General features: G+C 40.3%; 1 protein-coding gene across 6 annotated transcripts in view; it reads left to right on the plus strand.

Moving 5' to 3' along the window:
• The first annotated feature begins 455 nt into the window (after positions 1-455).
• KMT2E (lysine methyltransferase 2E (inactive)) overlaps positions 456-18010 on the plus strand; it is a 59470-nt gene continuing 41915 nt past the window's right edge. The window contains exons 1-6 of one of the 6 annotated variants that reach the window (XM_081331082.1): positions 456-841; positions 10215-10298; positions 11373-11413; positions 12936-13120; positions 14045-14159; positions 15599-15828. In XM_081331082.1, coding sequence (XP_081187208.1) covers positions 13050-13120; positions 14045-14159; positions 15599-15828 — 416 coding nt within the window. In that variant the 5' untranslated portion in view covers positions 456-841; positions 10215-10298; positions 11373-11413; positions 12936-13049. Of the gene's footprint in view, positions 842-10214; positions 10299-11372; positions 11414-12935; positions 13121-14044; positions 14160-15598; positions 15829-18010 lie in introns of those variants that run through there. The other 5 variants (XM_081331081.1, XM_081331078.1, XM_081331079.1 and 2 more) reach the window with 5 other exon arrangements.

The raw sequence follows: 18010 nt of genomic DNA on the forward strand, positions 1-18010 counted from the left end.
TCCGCCGGGCCCCGTCCTCCCTCCCACGCCGGCGGAGCGAGCTAAAGATAGCGCTGTTTCTCCCCCCCCCCAACCCCGTCGAACGCAACCCAAACAAAGCGGCTCTTTTTCTTCCTCACAATACTCCCCCCTCCCTCCGCTTCCTCTCTCCCCCCTCCTCCATTTTCTCTCCAGAGTGGAGGGGGGGGAAAGGAAGCTCGCTCTTCTCCTCACCCCCGGCGGAGCCTTCGTTGCCCCCCCACCCGCCCCCCCCGCTTCTTCCTCCTCCTCCTCCTCCTCGTTCCCCCGTCCTCCTCCAACGGACCCATCCCCGGCCCGGGCTGGCCTTCCAAGGGCATCAGCTGCAGCCCACAAGCAAGATGGCGGCTGTTTGGCTTCGCCCTGGTAACCCTGCCCCTGCCGGGCGGGGTGGGTGAACCCGTGCGGCAGCGGGAGGAAGGGAGGGGGGAGAGGCGACGCCATTTTCCCAGAGAGAGAGAGGGAGAGAGAGGCAGTGACATCGGAAGGAGCGTAGGCGGCTGCGAGGAGGGAGACACGGCAGGCAGAGCGGCGGCGGCGGCGCGGGGGCAACCGAGGGGTGGTCCAGAGGTCCGAGGCGGCGGCGCTGCTTCTCAGCGGGGCCCTGTGCAGCCAAAGCCGAGCTAAGCCAAGCCAGCTCGCGGGATCGCTGCCCTCGACCCTCCTCCTCTCCCCGCGCCTGCGGAAGCCTCCGTCCTGCTCGCTCGCTCACCCGCGGGGGGGACCTCCGCAGCGGGACGGTTGCATTGTGGCCAAGCCAGGCGCTCGGGTCGGGGTGTCGCCGCCGCCGCTGCTGCTGCTGCCTGGCCGCTGATCATTCCAGGTGAGTCCGGGGCCGCCGCCTCGGCGATTTGTTTACGGTGCGGTTGTCATGCCCGGCGGCCGTGGGGGTGGTGGGGGGCGGCGGCAGAGGGAGCGTCTCTGTCCCCGAGGAAGGGCAGCGGCGGAGCATCGCCGCCCTCCGGGGCTGCTGGGTGTGGGGGGGGAGGGCGCGTCCGTCTGGGGACCCTTCCCTTACAAAAGGGCCTTTTCTTCTTTTTTTTTCTTCTTCAACTCCTCGTGACGCGTGTATGCCTGCGTGTGTGTGTGTGTGAATGCGGGGGGGGGGAGCGGCGGGTGTCACCTTTGAAACAGCCGAGGGAGTCGCTCTGTCTTGCGAATATGGCGCGTTTATTGTCAAGCGGCGGAGGTTGTCCTTCAGTGGCCGGGCTTATTATTATTATTATTATTATTATTATTATTATTATTATTATTATTATTATTAGTCTAATATTTGGGGAGGGGGAAGGAAGATTGAAGGGAGCAGGGAAACCTTCCCCCCCCGTTCCTCCTCCCCCTCCTCCTCCGTGGGATGAAAAGCGGGCCGCTTTTTTCTTCCTGACAGGCGCCGACTTTCCGGAGGGGAAGCCCGGGGAAGGGAGCCCTTCTTCGCCCCTCCTCACCTTTGCCTCTTGCTCCGCTCCGGAGAGGGGCCTAGAATCCTCCTCCTCCTCCCGCTGGGGGTGTGGGAGGCAAGCGGGTCTCGGGACCGGGGCTGGCGAGCCCTCCCCGCCTCGAAGAGGCTTTTTATTTCTAGCCGCCTCCGGACGGGCGAGGGGACCGCTCTCTCCTTCCCGCAGCAGCAGCAGGAGGAGGAAGCCTCTTTCTCCCGGGGAAGAGTTGAGGGGAGGGCGCCGTCCCTCCTGCGTGAGGGAAACAAACGGTCGGCGGAGCGGGGCGCCCGAAGGTCCCTCAGAGTCCCTCGCCCGGTGTGTGTGTGTGTGTGTGTGGAATGTCTCCAAAAGCCTGCTTGAAAAACACACACACACACACACACACACAACAACAACAACGACGCCTTGGCTTCCTCTTCGCCTCAGTTTTCTCTCGCTCGCCCGTCAAAAAAGACCCCCCCTCTCTATTTCCTTCCCCGTTTAAAGACGGGGGGGAGGGGGGGAGAGAAACTCCCAACCGACCAAAAGCGGGCCCGCCAAAGGGCGCCTCTTTTTCTCCTCAGCGGCTCGGGGGGAAATTAAAAAGAATTAAAAGAAGAACCAGGAGGCTCCCGCTCGTCGCCGTCCCTAACCCCCCCCCCCCACACACACACAACACACCGCACTAAATAATAATAATAATAATAAAAGCGGCGTGAAGGCAACACTACATTTCCCCCCTCTTTTGTCCTTTTAAGCGGTTCTAAAAATGGCGGCCCCGAGGCTGCTGCTGATGTTGTGGTAATCTAATCAAGCTCGGGTCTCTCCACACCCCGCGCGGTGCGTTGTGTTTTTTTTTTTTTGTCTGCAGCAAACGTTGTTAATCGTTTAAAAGGGCTTCGGGTTGCCCGGATAGATTTTTTAAAAATAAGTAAATATATATATATAATTTTTTTTTAAAAAAAGGATGGGCGGAGGGAGGGGAAACTCGTCGGATGGTGAACAAGGAGAAAAAAAAAATAAAAACAACCCCCCCCCCTCTCTCTCACACACACACACATCGTCCTTTTTTTTAACAATGGTGGGAGATGCTGATGTTCCGCTTGGTTAATTTTATGAGCTATTTTATGCGAAAGGCAAATTAGCTGGAGCCCGTCTTCCTCAGGGAAGGGGGAAGACGGTGCCTGGTAGCTGCTTGTGTTTTTCCTGTTTTTTTGCTTGTGTGTGTGTGTGTGTGTGTGTGTGTGTAAAGTGAGTTCAGATGCATTGCCATATTTAATCTTCCCACTTTTATTTTTAAAATGGTGGACAAGTTCCTTTCCTTATACACACACACACACCTAAAAAAAACAAGAGGCAGTTATTTTAAGGTGGCCTTTCCATTGAAATTAGGTTGGTACAATCAAAATATTACCAAACATTTTTTTTCTATTAATAGTATCTTGCTATTGGACAAAATATTCCAGACTTCCCTGTTTCTTCCCCCCCCTCTTCCCTTCCCTCAGGGGAAATTACCTAGATTTAAACTTGAGCTTTGCTTCCTCTCCTTTTTGGATTTAAGCATCTAGAATGATTTACTGCTTCTACGGTTTCTCCTTCCCTACCTGAAATTCACTTTTTGTGTGATGGTTATGCTTAAGCTGTTAATTAACATTGACCAATGAATAGTGATTAATGCAAGAGACAAATGATTAGCAAGCTGCTTACCTTCTTCTCACCTCCATAGTCCCCATCAAAAAGGCATTTTCCTAATCCTTTGAAGGACTTTGGTATAAAGGTGTGTGAAACTTTGAGTTGCTTTTATTTTTCTTTCCTTTTGCTGTTTTAGTTCATAATTATTATTATTATTATTATTAGTCGAGGTTTAAACTTGAAGCTGAAATCTCTTGAAATTGGTAGCAAAATACAAATATTGCTTTAGGAAAACATTTTCTTCAGTGGCTAATGTTACTGACTTATAATGCTAATGATTACCTCTTTACATGAATGCTAGCTCTTTTAGGCAAATGATAGGGGAAATAGTATTTAGAAGGCCGATCATATATGGCTTCAGCATATTGTGAGGCCTATAGCATGTAGTGTATTGTCCATAAGTACTGATTTTGTCAGAAGAAAAATGAATATTTTAATTGCATATCACTTCGGAACAAGATTCCCAGGGATTGTGTAAAGATTGTGACAGTTTCTTGATAAAGGTATTGTTTTGGCACCCATATCTTCATTGTGGACATAATTTGTAATTAGTGAATTTTATTCATACCTAAAAAAATTGATAGGTTTAATTTTATTGCTAATATTTGGCCCAAATGTGATTGCAAAACGAAATTTATAGTGACTTTCTGGATTGTTCTCATTGGTTTCTGACAGTAACTCTATGATTTCTGTTTAATTTGCTTAAGGAAGCTGTGAGTAGAATTCTAGATTATACAGAAACCCATCTGTCAGGTCAGTATCTTTATATAGAAATGAAACCCATCTTAAACCCTTTGTTCTACATTACTCTCTTCTGACAATCTTCCATTCCCCAGCAATAGGCTTTAAATTGCCAGGACAATTTCTGGAGATTATTAATCCAACATCCCAAACCTATGTATCCTTACTTTGAAATAAGACACTTTTAATAGGGAATGTCGGCTGATGGCCCCCAGGGGGAGAGCATTCTCAGTGGGTGCGCCAGCCCTCTGGAACACCTTACCAACCGAAATCCGGATGGCCCCCGACCTCCGTACCTTCCGTCGCGACTTAAAAACTTTCCTATTCCAGCAGGCTGGCCTGGCATGATAACGTTAATTGGGGTCCCAGTTTGTGTTCATTAGTGTTTCTTATTATTTTATTGTTCGGTCTGTATACCTTCCTTCCTCTGTACACCGCCCCGAGTCCCTCGGGAGAAGGGCGGTTTATAAAAACTAATAAATAAATAAATAAATAAATATTCTCTTGTTCATAGAATTGAAAGCAACAAGTATATGTTTATGCCTATTAAGGAACAAGTACCCTGAATTTCTTGGGACTTACTTTAAAATAAATAGAATTCAATCTAAATGACAGTTTTGCTATAGATTCAGTTGGCTTCAGCAAATTCAGAATACTATCTTTTTAAAAGTACTGTTCTTGCCCTTCTATTTTACTGCATGGCAATCATCTCTGATCTTAGTGGAGATGCTCGTTAGGCAGATCTTGATTATTATGATAGTGAGTAATACTTCATCATAGTTAAAATTATTTTTAAAAAAACAATATAAATGACAATGTAGCACTTTTCTTAGTGTAGGAAGATACGCAATGAGACCTAAAATAATATTTATTAAATAATTTCAGAAAATATTTGTCTATTTTTGTATAGGACAGAATTAAGAGAAAGTAAAACTCTTGAATAATAAAAGTGATCCTGAAATATAATTGATTCCTTGGATCTTGTTGTATTTTTTAACACAATGTAGGGCATAATGAGATTTAATAATTTATTACATGGTGCACATTATTTCCATATATGGGTATTCAGGCATAGTTCTAATTTCTAGAGCCTATTCAAAACTAAATCCTGTAATGTTCAGTGAAGCTTATTCCCAGGTATAAGACTGTAGGATTATAATAATAGTCAATCACAAAATGTTTAATTTTTTTTCAAACTCTGAAAACAAAAACATAAGAATATGGCCCAGATGTCACAAAACCTGCATTTTGGTATAAAGGAATTATGTATGTATTCCTTCTAGTCCAGGGGTTCCCAACCGGGGGTGCGAGACGATATTCCAGGGGGTGCGAAAACCTGGGTTTTCAAAATTATAGTATATTTGCATAATTCATTGCCATTATTTCGAACTTCTGTAAGGGGTGCAAGAATATATCAGAAGCGTTCTAGCGGTGCGGGGTATAGAAAAGGTTGGGAGCTGCTGTTCTAGTCTAAAAACTGCATATATTATTTGATTTGAGACACATTTTAGTGTGGTTGAGCCTAGTTTAAATTCTAGAAATTAAGTATTGAGCCAAAGAATTAGGAAATACAAGAATGAATAAATGTAAATCATTAGTATGCTTTCTAATACACTAATTGGAAGGTAATAGATTATATTAGAAGGTTTTCTGATGATATTTATAGGATACAAAATGTCTTGGGATGTACTGGTAGATCTCAAGGTAATTTAGAGTGGATTGGCAAGGGCTTCCAATTCCCAATTGTTTGACAATAGTAACAACATAAAGGCTCACCCCTTCCCCAAATAGGTTACTGAAAGTATTTTGTAGGAAAATAAAATGGATTTATTATGTGTAACTACTATTGGGACCTCAATTCTGGTAGTGAAGACACCCAGAGGTCTCCTGCTTTGGGTTAATGCCAATTGGTTTTCCCCTGTGGAGGTGTTTTGTTTTTGTTTTTACACAAAATGTTGATCTTCAAGATTGAAATTTGTCTACTTCTACACCAGAACAAATCTAAACTATACCGAATGAATTTTTGTAGTTCAAGCTAAGAAAAAAATACAGAATATGGATGTTTCAGATGCTATATATTCCATTCTATTCTGCTAATGAAAGCAGCCTCTGGCCATAGAATGGAATATAACAAAACTTTTGGCTTTTGCGTATGTAGAGAAAACGTCTCCATGCTGGAGTTTTCCTCAAAATGTTGGCCAAGCAAACTTCACAATAGAATTTCTGTGTAATTTCTAGTATAGTCAATGCGCAATAAAATTTTGCTGTGGCTACCAAATATGTAATAGAAAACATAGTTTATTGTGCTATGTAACACTGACAATTTTCAGTAGCTATCTTGCTATCTTTTCAGTGGGCTGTCAACTTCAATAAGTTGTGAGTCCCAATATCTTTAAAATTAATTGCTATTATGCATTCTGATTTAATTGATTTTAAAATTGATCTCATTTGCAGATTTTTCTATCTGTCAATACTTTTTATATTGTCAAAGCATCAGAAAATTTACTTGTGAAACAGTTACTATTTTGAAATACTACATTGAAGAGAACTTTTGCATGTAGAATTGAAGATAGGTAATTCCTATCCTCATTCATTGAAATGAAAGTATTTTTTCATGTGAATTGTTAAACAACAGTTAATGTTGGTTAATGGAAGCTTAGTCTCAAAAACATAATTTGGATTAGTTTCTTTTGTCCTTGATACTATGATATAAACAAACCATTTTGATTCCAAGGCTTCTATTCTAAGTAAACTTTGGGATCTGCACTAATGATAGCATGTGCCTATATACCTACAGTTATGAAACCAAATAATTGTAGTGTTAAAAAAAATATGCTTATTTCACTCTGGAAGACAACTGTCCTGTCATTTATTATATTTAAGAGAGCCAGTTTGGTCTAGTTGTTTAATAGCAGGGAACCCTGGATTCTAATCATAACTTAGGCGCACGAACCAACTGCATAACTTTGGGGCAGTTACTCTCTCAACCTTAAGAAGAAGAGAAACATTGCCTAGAAAACTGCATGTTGTTCACACAGTCTCTTGGAATCAAGACACTCAAGGGGGGAAAACTGGCAAACATTGATCTGCATGCCTTCTATTTAAAAAAAACCAACCCTGTAGTATTTTTATTCTTTGTCAAACATTAAAACTCCAATAACACAAATAAGTCTTTCAAAAATGTAGACCACATGGATAAAACTTCCTCCTAACATTTGTAACATTGAAAGCCTAACAATATTTTTCTGTTTTCCTCTCACAGTTTCTTTAACAGAGATGGAGAAGTTTCTCAATATCTAATTTCTACTCATAGCATCTTGGAATTGTCAAGGAATAGCTAACTTCTATCGTATTACAGTACTGTGCATTCCTCGCAAAATGGCATTCTATCCTTTTTTAAAAAAATACATTCTATCTGATCATTACAAAAATATTTTGTCATTTTTACATTATTTTGGGTGACTGCTGTGTCGGGGTATTAGTCTGTACAAATCTGCTTCTCTGAAAAATGAGGAAAGATATTATAAATGCTAGTTTATTTTGGAATGGTACTGCCATTATCTTTCCTGTCACTACTCTGTTATGCTAATGAGTTGTTACGGCTATAGAAAAAGAATTAAATTCCTGTACTGAATTTTGAATTTTTATTTAAATGCTGAAGATTGTCTGACTCATCTTAAGGACTAGATCCTAGGAGATAAATTCTTTGGATAACTAAGTGTTCCTGGAATTTTGTCTCTATAGGCTATATAGTTTGTCTCTATCTATAGGCTATATAGAAAGCCTTGGTTCTTTCATCCTGGACTGGAAAGGATGTAAAGTGGTGTGGGTGTCAACACACTGTACAGATAGGATTGTCAAGAAAACAAGGTTGTAGATGTGAACTAAGATACCCAATAAAGATAGGTTGTAGGAACCTGATTGAAGAGAGCTAGCCAGCTTATATCCCACTTGGTCTAGGCCAGGGGTAGGCAACCTTGGCTCTTTTGTCACTCGTGGACTTCAACTCCCAGAATCCCTGAGCCAGCCACGCTGAGGGAAAAGGGAGAGGTTTCCAAGGTGAGCCATGCTGGCTCAGGAATTCTGGGAGTTGAAGTCCACGAGTCATAAAAGAGCCAAGGTTGCCTACCCCTGGCCTAGGCCTACACCGCTTTATGACTTGTGGACTTCAACTCCCAGAATTCCTGAGCCAGCCATGCTGAGGGGAAAGGGCGAGGTTTCCAAGCTGAGCCAGGCTGGCTCAGGAATTCTGGGAGTTGAAGTCCACGAGTCATAAAAGAGCCAAGGTTGCTACCCCTGGCTAGGGGTATTTACCATAGCAGCTTAGAAGCTTAGTAAATTGCTGACCTGTTCTATTTGTCACAGTGCTGCTGCTGCTGCTGCTCACTGCTAAACTGTTCTGCAGCTTTCAGTCTAGTAAGAATGAGATGACATGAGCAGTTGAGTCCTTTCTGACCTTATAAAGCTGCTGATTCTGGCCTAGATCTTCAATCAAAACAGCTCTTTGTTCATAAACTACTATTCTGCTAAGCCACCTGTCTGCTTCCGGATGCCCAGGTTTAGCATATTTGTAGTGTGATTTGGGGGGTGGGGGAGGATATTAGAAAGTGAAAGGACAAGCAAAGATTGTAAACAAAACTGAAGTTAAAAGTGCCATGATTGTTTTTTATTTTCTAATAAAATTTTCTATTCTTGGTGGCATGTTGAATACAGAATTTACAGCTGGAAATATTTAGAATTCGTTGGTACATAAATTATAAGTTACCGGTACCTGGTACTGCAGAGAGGGAGGGAGAGGGTGAAGGAGGGAGGGAGGGAGAGCAAGTGAGAGAAATATAGAAAATGAGTTAGTATACGTGATAATATTTATAAAAACAGATCAGTAAATCAGAATTTTTTGTATGTGGTTTTAATCATAATTAGTTGCATTTATTTTGCTTTGAAGATGTTTAGGATCAGATTGTCTTCTCAAGCAGTATTACAATTTAATGTTGGGAATGGTAACTTAGAATTCATTTAAGTTGTCATTTATCTTTCTGCTTTGATTATATTTATGTTCTTATATTCTGGACGCTTATGGTAATGCGTATGAAAGTCTCCCCTCAGTTTATCCCTTTAGCAGCCCTGTGTGTTATATTAGGTTGAGAGATGGCAACTGGCGTCAAATTATCCAAGTAAGCCTATTACCGTACATCGTCTGACTTTTGGTGGCTGGCTTTAGGAGTTTTACTCTTCGTTTTATCTGGTTCTTATCACAGCAGGTAGCAGTGCCTAGATGATCTTAGCTGATCATTTAAAAAACAAAACCAAGCTAGGGTAAATATAGTTTAGTGCTTGGATGCTGTCAACACAAGGGCTTATAGACTAACCTGAAAAATGCAATGGCAAACTTTGATAGCGTTGTCAAGAAAACTGCTTGAACGTGTTCATGGCCTGATCAGGAATTGAGTCTGACTTCAGAGACTCTTTACCTCCATTTTTAAACAGTTCCTTGCATGATTTAGCACGCTGGTTGAGGAATTCTGGGAGTTGAAGTCCACAAGTAATAAAAGGGCCAAGTTTGAAGACCCCTGTTATAAAGGGTACTCCACATTTATGTGTGGAAATACACATTTGTAATCAAGCTGATTAATTGTTACGTTCTTTTTGGCATATTTTTATCCTGCCTTTATTATTTTTACAAATAGCTCAAGACACTGACCATACCCAACACATACCCTATTTTCCCTACAACAAGAAGTGAGTTGGGCTGAGAGAGTGTGTCTGGCCCTAGGTCATCTCGCTTGGTTTTCACGGCTAAGGCACCCAACTGACACACAGGGACTCCCTTAATCAATTTAACATATTTTTCTCTCAGTAATTTTCTAACACGACATGTTGCAAGGTTTTGTGCAGCAATGTGTAAGATATGCAGGGTATTATTCTATAATCTCCATTTTGGTTTGTAACAAAAGTGGAAATATATATGTGAATCTTGCCCGAAAAGGACTGTACCTCAGTGTTCTAAACTACATATCTTTCCTCACTTGATTGCCTCTACTTTCCTTTGGGAAAATCCTCTTTTGCCTGAAACAAAAGAGGGCTGTGTCTGCTAACTTGGGCTCTCAGTTTCAAACTACTTCTATAGTAGTGATCCTTCCGCAAATTTTGTTCCAAAACTATATTTTAGTTACTGCCGTGCGGTAAATATACATATGAATTATTTTCTTGTTTGAAATATTTGCGTTGACTGTGAGAGCACAATGCATTTAAAAATAGCTCCTGTTACTGAATGAAGTTATATGGACAAAGTTTTAATCTTTTAGAACATTGATATTAACAACATGGTTATAAGATGCCTATTGCTTTCAGGTAATAAAGATGGGTTACAGCAGTTGGTTGAACAACTTCATCCAGACAGTAGTAATGAATGGAACAACGTCAGACTGCAAAGAGGTATCTAGTGAGATTCCATTAAAAAAAAACCAGTTCTGAATGTAGTGTAGTTATCTTCATTTAACTACTTCGCTGAACACCCAGAGTTTATATCTTAACCAATTGGAAATATTTGAAATGTTTCCAGTTGCAAACAGTGGGCCAACAATCCTGTTCTGGGCTACCGGTATATTTAAAGAAGTAAATTATCTAATAAATTTTAAGTAGCAGAACTGACTGTTCTTAATGCCCCTTAAGTTCTCTTGATATGCTTCAAGATTTGGCTTTTTGAAAAGTCTCTTTTGATCTTCTGGCTAACAGGACATTTTTGGCTTTTTAACTAAGTTCTGAAAGAATATTTTATGCATATTAGTGCTACAGTCTTGGGATTAGTTGTCGGTATTAGCTCCTCTTCTCTTAAATAGTTGTTGGAGTCACAGCTAATGCTTTACTTCCCCTTATAAAAAATGCTAAAAGAGGGCAGCATAATTTGGGATGTGGAAGACTTTATAAGGTTAATTAAATTTAACCTTACTGATCCAAAGAGAATTTTTCTTAACATAGTAGGATGCTGTATTTCTTAAGTACTATTATAGCCAGACAAGTTCTTAGCTAAAATTATGTGGGTCTTGCATTTTACGTTTCTAATAAGCAGAGTGGAACATAGAAACCACCGCTTTTTTGCAGTTTTGAGTGCTACCTTTAAAAAGTAGTATTATTCAAAATACTGAGTTAGATCTAGATTTAGTCATAGCAAAGAATGGTAATGTCTAACTTGTCCTCTTTATTTCAGTTGGGCCTTTTCTAGACATAACTAAGTCCAAATCCTATCCATTAATTTAAAAATTATAATTGTTACGGGATATATATATATATATATATATATATATATATATATATATATATATATATATATATATATATATATATATATATATATATATATATATATATATATATATATATATATATATATATATATATATATATATATGTATATATATATATATTACACACACACACATAGTATCTCCTATTCAGTGAGACTGTTTCTGCTTAGAAACCAATTTTTTCTATTCTGCATTTTTCTGGCAGATGTGTCAGTTTCATTCCTGCTGAGGCAGTCAGAACAGATGGTAAGCAACATAATAGTTCAGACAAATTAGGTGTGCTTGATATGTCCTGTTCCATGCATATTTTAAGGTAGTCAAATGTTTTCTAATAGGAAGAGCGATACAGTGAACGTAAACTTTGCAACTCAATTGATTAAGTAAGGCTATTTTTTTAAAAAAAATAGATAAAATAATATATTTGGGTATCTTCATTTTAAAAATAGTTCAGCTGCAGAGGCAGAAGTTTAAGGCAGATAAAAACTCCATTTCTATGAGATCCAAGCATCACAATAAGACAGAAATGGTATTTTATCAATATCATAATGTATTCCAAGAAATGGTGATGAAAGTAGCTTTTCTTTTGATTTTCTGGAACAATATTAGGAGTGTCAAAGGATAGCATATAGCAGGGGTCTTCAAGCTTGGTCCTTTTATGACTTGTGGACTTCAGCACCCAGAATTCCTTACCCAGTGTGTCTGGCTGAGGAATTCTGGGAGCTGAAGTCCACAAGTCATAAAAAGGGCCAAGATTGAAGACCCCTGGCATATAGACTCAAAGGAATGTAAACAAATGAGAACCCATAAAAAATAAAGGCGTATAACATTCTCCAGTAAATCATGCAAGCGAGGTTTCATATTAAAGAGTACTTGGGGCAGAGCCGTTAAGAGCAAACTCCTAGAGCACATCCCCCCATTATAGAAATTTCTATAGGTGTTTACCTCTTTGACATTCGAAGAGAAAGGTGATTTACTCAGATGGATATTGTGAGGGGACTGGGGAAGACCTCAGAACTGTAGGACTTCAACAAAGTTCGCCAAAAAGGGGGAAAAGCAGGGCTTCTTTTCTTGGTTGCAGTCCTAAAATGTACTTAACTGGATTTTAAGTCCTGTTCGAAATCACATTTGACTACAATCCCAACAGCTGCAACGGAGGCCAGAGTTTGTCAGACTGTCAAACCTGAGACTTGGAAGGCAAAAAGGTGCGCGAGAGTCTGACTTCCTCTGGCTGCCATGTGTTAGAGCAACTGATTGTAGAGGGCAAGCTTTCATTGAGCCACTTACTTATGTGATGAATCTTCCCGATAAATTATCAGATTTTTCTAATAGGCCACATTTATTTGCTGAGAAATCTCCAGTTCTCTTCGTTGGGATATAACCCATTAGAGCAGAATAACGCAAATGAATCTACATCTAGTAGTTTACAAATTTTGATGTCTTAAGCATTTGCCACTCTACAGAATGGATAACCCAAATAAGTAAGTTTATTTTGAAAGGATCATAATAAAATGAACAAATGTGTATCAGGTTAGAGAAACTGGCCAGAGTCGCTTCAACAGTGAGATGCGCGGCACATAACTTAATAAAAATAAATTTACTCGTATTATACATTAGACTGCAATACTAAACACAGTTGAGATTGTGTCATTAAACTCAGCAAGATTTTGTTTGAATATAATTATACCATGAATCACTGTTTTCATTGTTAATGTTAGATTCATTCTGGAAAATAATATGTGACTTTTCAACTTTTGTTCTTGTTGAACAGAGTTTGTGGATGCACTTAGATGTTTGCAATGAGCACTGTGGCTGGCATGCCCCAGTGTTTTGGATACCAATGCATAGAAATCCATAGTAAACGGATTTATCAGAAACGAACGTCATGAGCATAGTGGTCCGGTTGGGGGTTGATACAGCAGAAACATCTTATTTGGAAATGGCTGCAGGCTCAGAGTAAGTATCAGAGTATGACAGCAACTTTGTCTTCCTATTGTGTTACATTGTTTTCATTGTTAGCATGCTTTATATGTTACCAGATCTCAGTAGATTTGCTTTCTGCACAAAGTCAGTGTGCAGAAGGATTAATATTCATTGAATTTTTCCAAAATGGGTGAATCAGATTTTTTTTAAAAAAATACCTTCTTAAAAGTTTAAACTTGGCAATTTAAATATGCTCAGCTATAATTATAGTGTGAAGTTTAAGAATAGATTTTTTTAAAAAAATGCTATCACTTCATCTTTTGAAACAAGTATGTTGGTTATATTTCTCATGAAGAAACTTTATATTCTACTTGAGGGTTATTTGAGCTGCCCAGAACTGGGAGAAGGTGAAATTCTAGATGCTGGTACGGACATCCCAAAGGATCACTTGCAAAATCTTTTCATTTAGTTTCTTTTAAAATAAACGTGAAAATCAACTTGTGTGGGAACTTGTGGAACTACTCTTAACGCCACCACTAGATGTCACTGATAAAAATCACTGGGGTTTCAGATGCTGTTAAAACAACATATGGGATGTCTCCTACGTCTCATATGTGATCGCAGAAACAATAAGGATTGTTGATGCTAATGTGCTCTCTGCCTTGCAATCATTTTTTTGTACAGCTGTGTTGTGTTGTACAACATTGTCTGTATTATTAAAATTCACACAGTGTTCACTTGCTAGCTGGTGTGCTTCAGTGGCAATTTGGCATGAGTGACATAAGCAACATTTTTCCAATTTCTTCAGTTAGGTTCCTTCAGAATGTTTCTCTGCATTGTATATTGTATACATTTTCACAGTTGTTATATGTTCGGCATTAATAGGCAAGAGAAAAACACATGCCGGAACCGTTGAATGTGAAATTGTAATGTTTCACCACTTTTCTTGCTTTTCAGACCTGAATCTGTAGAAGCTAGCCCTGTGGTAGTTGAGAAGTCAAACAGTTATCCACACCAACTATATAATAGCAGCTCTCATCATTCACACAGTTACATTGGTTTGCCTTATGCGGTACGTTCTTTTTTTTTTAAAGCCTTTATTTTAGATCCTTTTCAAGCTTCCAGACATTTAATTGTGTTTTGGCAAGTTAGTTTGGCTTGCTATGAAAATAGCTCACAGGCGTATCCAAACTCAACGTCATTATAAAAGAAGTTGGTTTCAATGGTTCTTTACAATTTTTATCTCAAAATTCTTCTACTGTTACTGTCATTGTTTTGTCTTGAACAATAGAATTGGGCTTATAAATCAATTTGAAGCTACAATTACGACAGTATTGCCCTTGACCAGCCTGATCTTATAAACCTAGTCCTATGGCAATTAAAAGCAGGAGCTTTGTCTTATTTGCCACTACACTTCCTTTGATTGTTATGCCTTTAAACAATCCGCACAAAGTACATTTTCCTTGAAAACGTCTTCACACAGCAAAGGTTTCCTACAGCGAAGTCTCCAGTTGCATGTAACGAAACCAGCAGGTTGGAGCACCAAGAATAATAAAATCCATTCAAGTCCATTTTAAATGTATTAATTGCTATGTTTTGTGTTCAAATAGAATTTGGTGCCAGTTTCTTGGCTGCTTTATCGTTACACAATCACTGCTTGTTTTAATGTAGTATCTTATAAAATTGTTGCTTGCAGTGAGGAACCGATAAAGTAGAGCTTTTCCTTCTCGTAAGTAAATACCCCCCCAAACCAATTATTATAACTATATAAAAAAAAGATGGAAATTTTCATCCTGCATTGAAGGATTTATCTCCTGCTTAAATGAAATTAGTGTTTATACTGAGAAAGAAGATGTGCTTTCTCTGATACTCTTTAACATTTGGCCTGAATAAATGTATCGTATTATATCATAATTGAAGAACGCTGGTTTGTATTTAGTCTTACCCAGCAACGTGCTTTGTGATGCCTAACTGTTTCCCTTGATGTAAACATAAATGATAATCAGATTTTGTTTATTCAGGATGGATAAGAAATGAATATGATAAAACCTCAGTAGTGTCAGAATGTCTAAAGTAATATGCATTTTACTGACAGTGAGGATGGCTTGCCCCCAGAAATCGTGGGCGTTCCATCACTGGAGATTTTTAAAAAGAGCCTAGACAGTCACCTGTCTGAGATGGTATAGGTTCTCCTGCTTGAGCAGGGGGCTGGACTAGAAGACCTCCAAGGTCCCTTCCAGCTCTGCTTCTATTCTATTCTATTCCATTCTATTCCATTCCATTCCATTCCATTCCATTCTATTCTATTCTATTCATTTCCTTTTTAAAAGAATAGTATTACTTAATGCTAATTCACTTCAGAGGTTTTAAACATAATTGTTTACATGATCGTAAATGAAGTTGAGTTGGTGGGAAAAATGTTGAAAAGGTCAGATTTATAATTCTATGCATGAATTCCAAAAAAAAGGTCTTACGAAAAGATGGATGATTTTTATTTAACTCATTTTTCAGGACCATAATTATGGCGCTCGTCCTCCTCCAACACCCCCAGCCTCACCGCCTCCTTCAGTTCTTATAAGCAAGAATGAAGTAGGCATATACACTGCTCCCAATTTTGATGAGACATCCAGTGCTACTACTATCAGCACATCTGAGGATGGAAGCTACGGCACTGATATAACTCGGTGCATTTGTGGATTCACCCATGATGATGGCTATATGATCTGTTGTGACAAATGCAGGTAAAATACCAGTGGTCCATATGCGCAAGCATTTTGAAACATTTATACCTAGTATTACCACTACCAGCTGTGCTGGTCCTCTGGTTGTTCAGTGAGATTTCCCTCTCTTACAAAGTATGTAGACAATTAGGCAAATGTGGCAATAATAGAAGCCATTTCCATTTTGTCATTGTGTTGGACACCCTTTTGCTCACCGGATGGATAGACGAGATGACAGGCCATCGGGTCAGCAGAGACTCTCTGCAAGTGGGGATCATGCTGAGGATCATAGCTCAGAACTCATTGTTAACCCCACAGTAGAGTGAGTGGGAGGAGGCACTGTGTGATAAGTAGCTAGGAGTCACAGCGGCTCAGTGATTAGAATGCAGGATTGCTGGCTAACTCTGCCCACTGTCAGGAGTTCAATCCTGACCAACTCAAGGTTGACTCGGCCTCCATCTTTCCAAGGTCGGTAAAATGAGGACCCAGATTGCTGGGGGGCAATATGCTGACACTGTAAAACTCTGCAAATCGCTTAGAGAGCACTGTAAAGCAATATATAAGTCTAAGCACTGTTGCTAATGAGCAAAGGTCTTGTTTTGTGGAATCTTTGTATAATTGTATACAAATTGTATAATTCTGAAGGTGCTGCGTGTCTGACAGACATGGTGGGAGTTAAAATCTCGGAGCACTGTCATGGGAAATCTTGATGGCGATATAGCATGGATGTTAGCAGCAACTTTTTTTGAACTTTTTAAGAAAAAAAACCCCACATTAGTGAAACTTCGTATGGCAAATGTTGGTTTTATTGGAGAAAACACTATCCAGAAAAATATCTGTGCACATTTTAACACTTCAGTCAGAAAGTAACTTTCCGAATGATCATATTGTTATAACTGAAGAATCGGCAAGTGCATGAAAGAAAAGGAAAAAAAAATGTTTGTACCTAGCTTGGAATAAAATGATCCCATCGGAACATTCTGTACAAGCAATGGGAACTTGAAACAAGCTCATTGCTGTTATCTTTTGTCCTAGGGACCATGCTGAGTGCTACCTTCCATCCCACCTACAGAAGAATTAGCCAACAAAAAACAAAGCAAACATTTTAAAAATTACCAGAGCAAACAAAGGAAGCAACAGTTAAGAATGGCTTTTGCAGTCTGACCTGCTTCCACAAGGAGCTGTAGAATAAACCTAAAGGGAAGCAGTAGCAATCTATTCACATTAATACGGCCCATGACCAATAGCAAAAATGTGCTTTTCTGGGAGTTGGCACAATGCACATATGTTGCCAACCTGCCTGCACGTTAAAACATATTAGCAAAGCCATAAATTTTGCGTTTGACTATGTCCACGTTTGAGAGTACAGCAACATTCATTACAATATACGTGCAGACTATAAACTTAGATTTGGTAGTATCCTGCCTGAAAATATAAAGCACAACACACATTGCTACCTTCTTCATAACAAAATTATTTAAAAAGAATAATAAAAGCAGCCAGGCAAAGAGGAATATATATACAGCAGGGGTATCAAACCGGGGCTGGATGGGTCATGCCAAAACCACGCCCACCCCATTGCTGGTGATGGGGGGAAAAAGTCACGTCACAACACGTCACGTGACATTGCGAGTTTGACACCCTGTTCTGTACCAGCCTGCTACCGGCCCTGCAGCAAAAGCAGGGACAACCCCTTTACAAACGGCAAGAGGCTGGAATAAAGCCTGCCAAATTTATTAACATAAAACAGAGCAAGACAAGACACCAACCATGAAACAGGAACTATCCAAGCGGTTGCCTTCAGCAAACCAGCCCTCCCACACATTCCCCTTAAATACAGCTCAGGGCGTGGCCTCTCTCTGCCTCCTTCCAAGGTGCCCCATTGCCTTCCTCTGTTTACTCCTGATTGACTGCCTCCTGTGTCGGGTGTCCTTGAACAGGGCCAGCTGTGGGTCATCTTCATCCACACTGTCAGGCTCACACAGCTGGGTCTCCGTCGTGACCAGGTGGGAGGGGCCCGGCTGAGGGCTCTGCGGAGCCTCAAGGCCATCATCAGCAAGCTCTTCAACACCCCCCCCTCCTCTGAGTCGTCCGACCCAACTGCCGAACCCACAGGCTGACCCTGAATCACAACACACCCCTGATATAGAGAGAGACATGATTCTGCCTCATCCCAGCCCTGTTCAATTAGCTTGGCTGATGG

Source organism: Vipera berus, assembly GCF_964194415.1.
Source record: "Vipera berus genome assembly, chromosome: 6".
NCBI lineage: Eukaryota > Metazoa > Chordata > Lepidosauria > Squamata > Viperidae > Vipera > Vipera berus.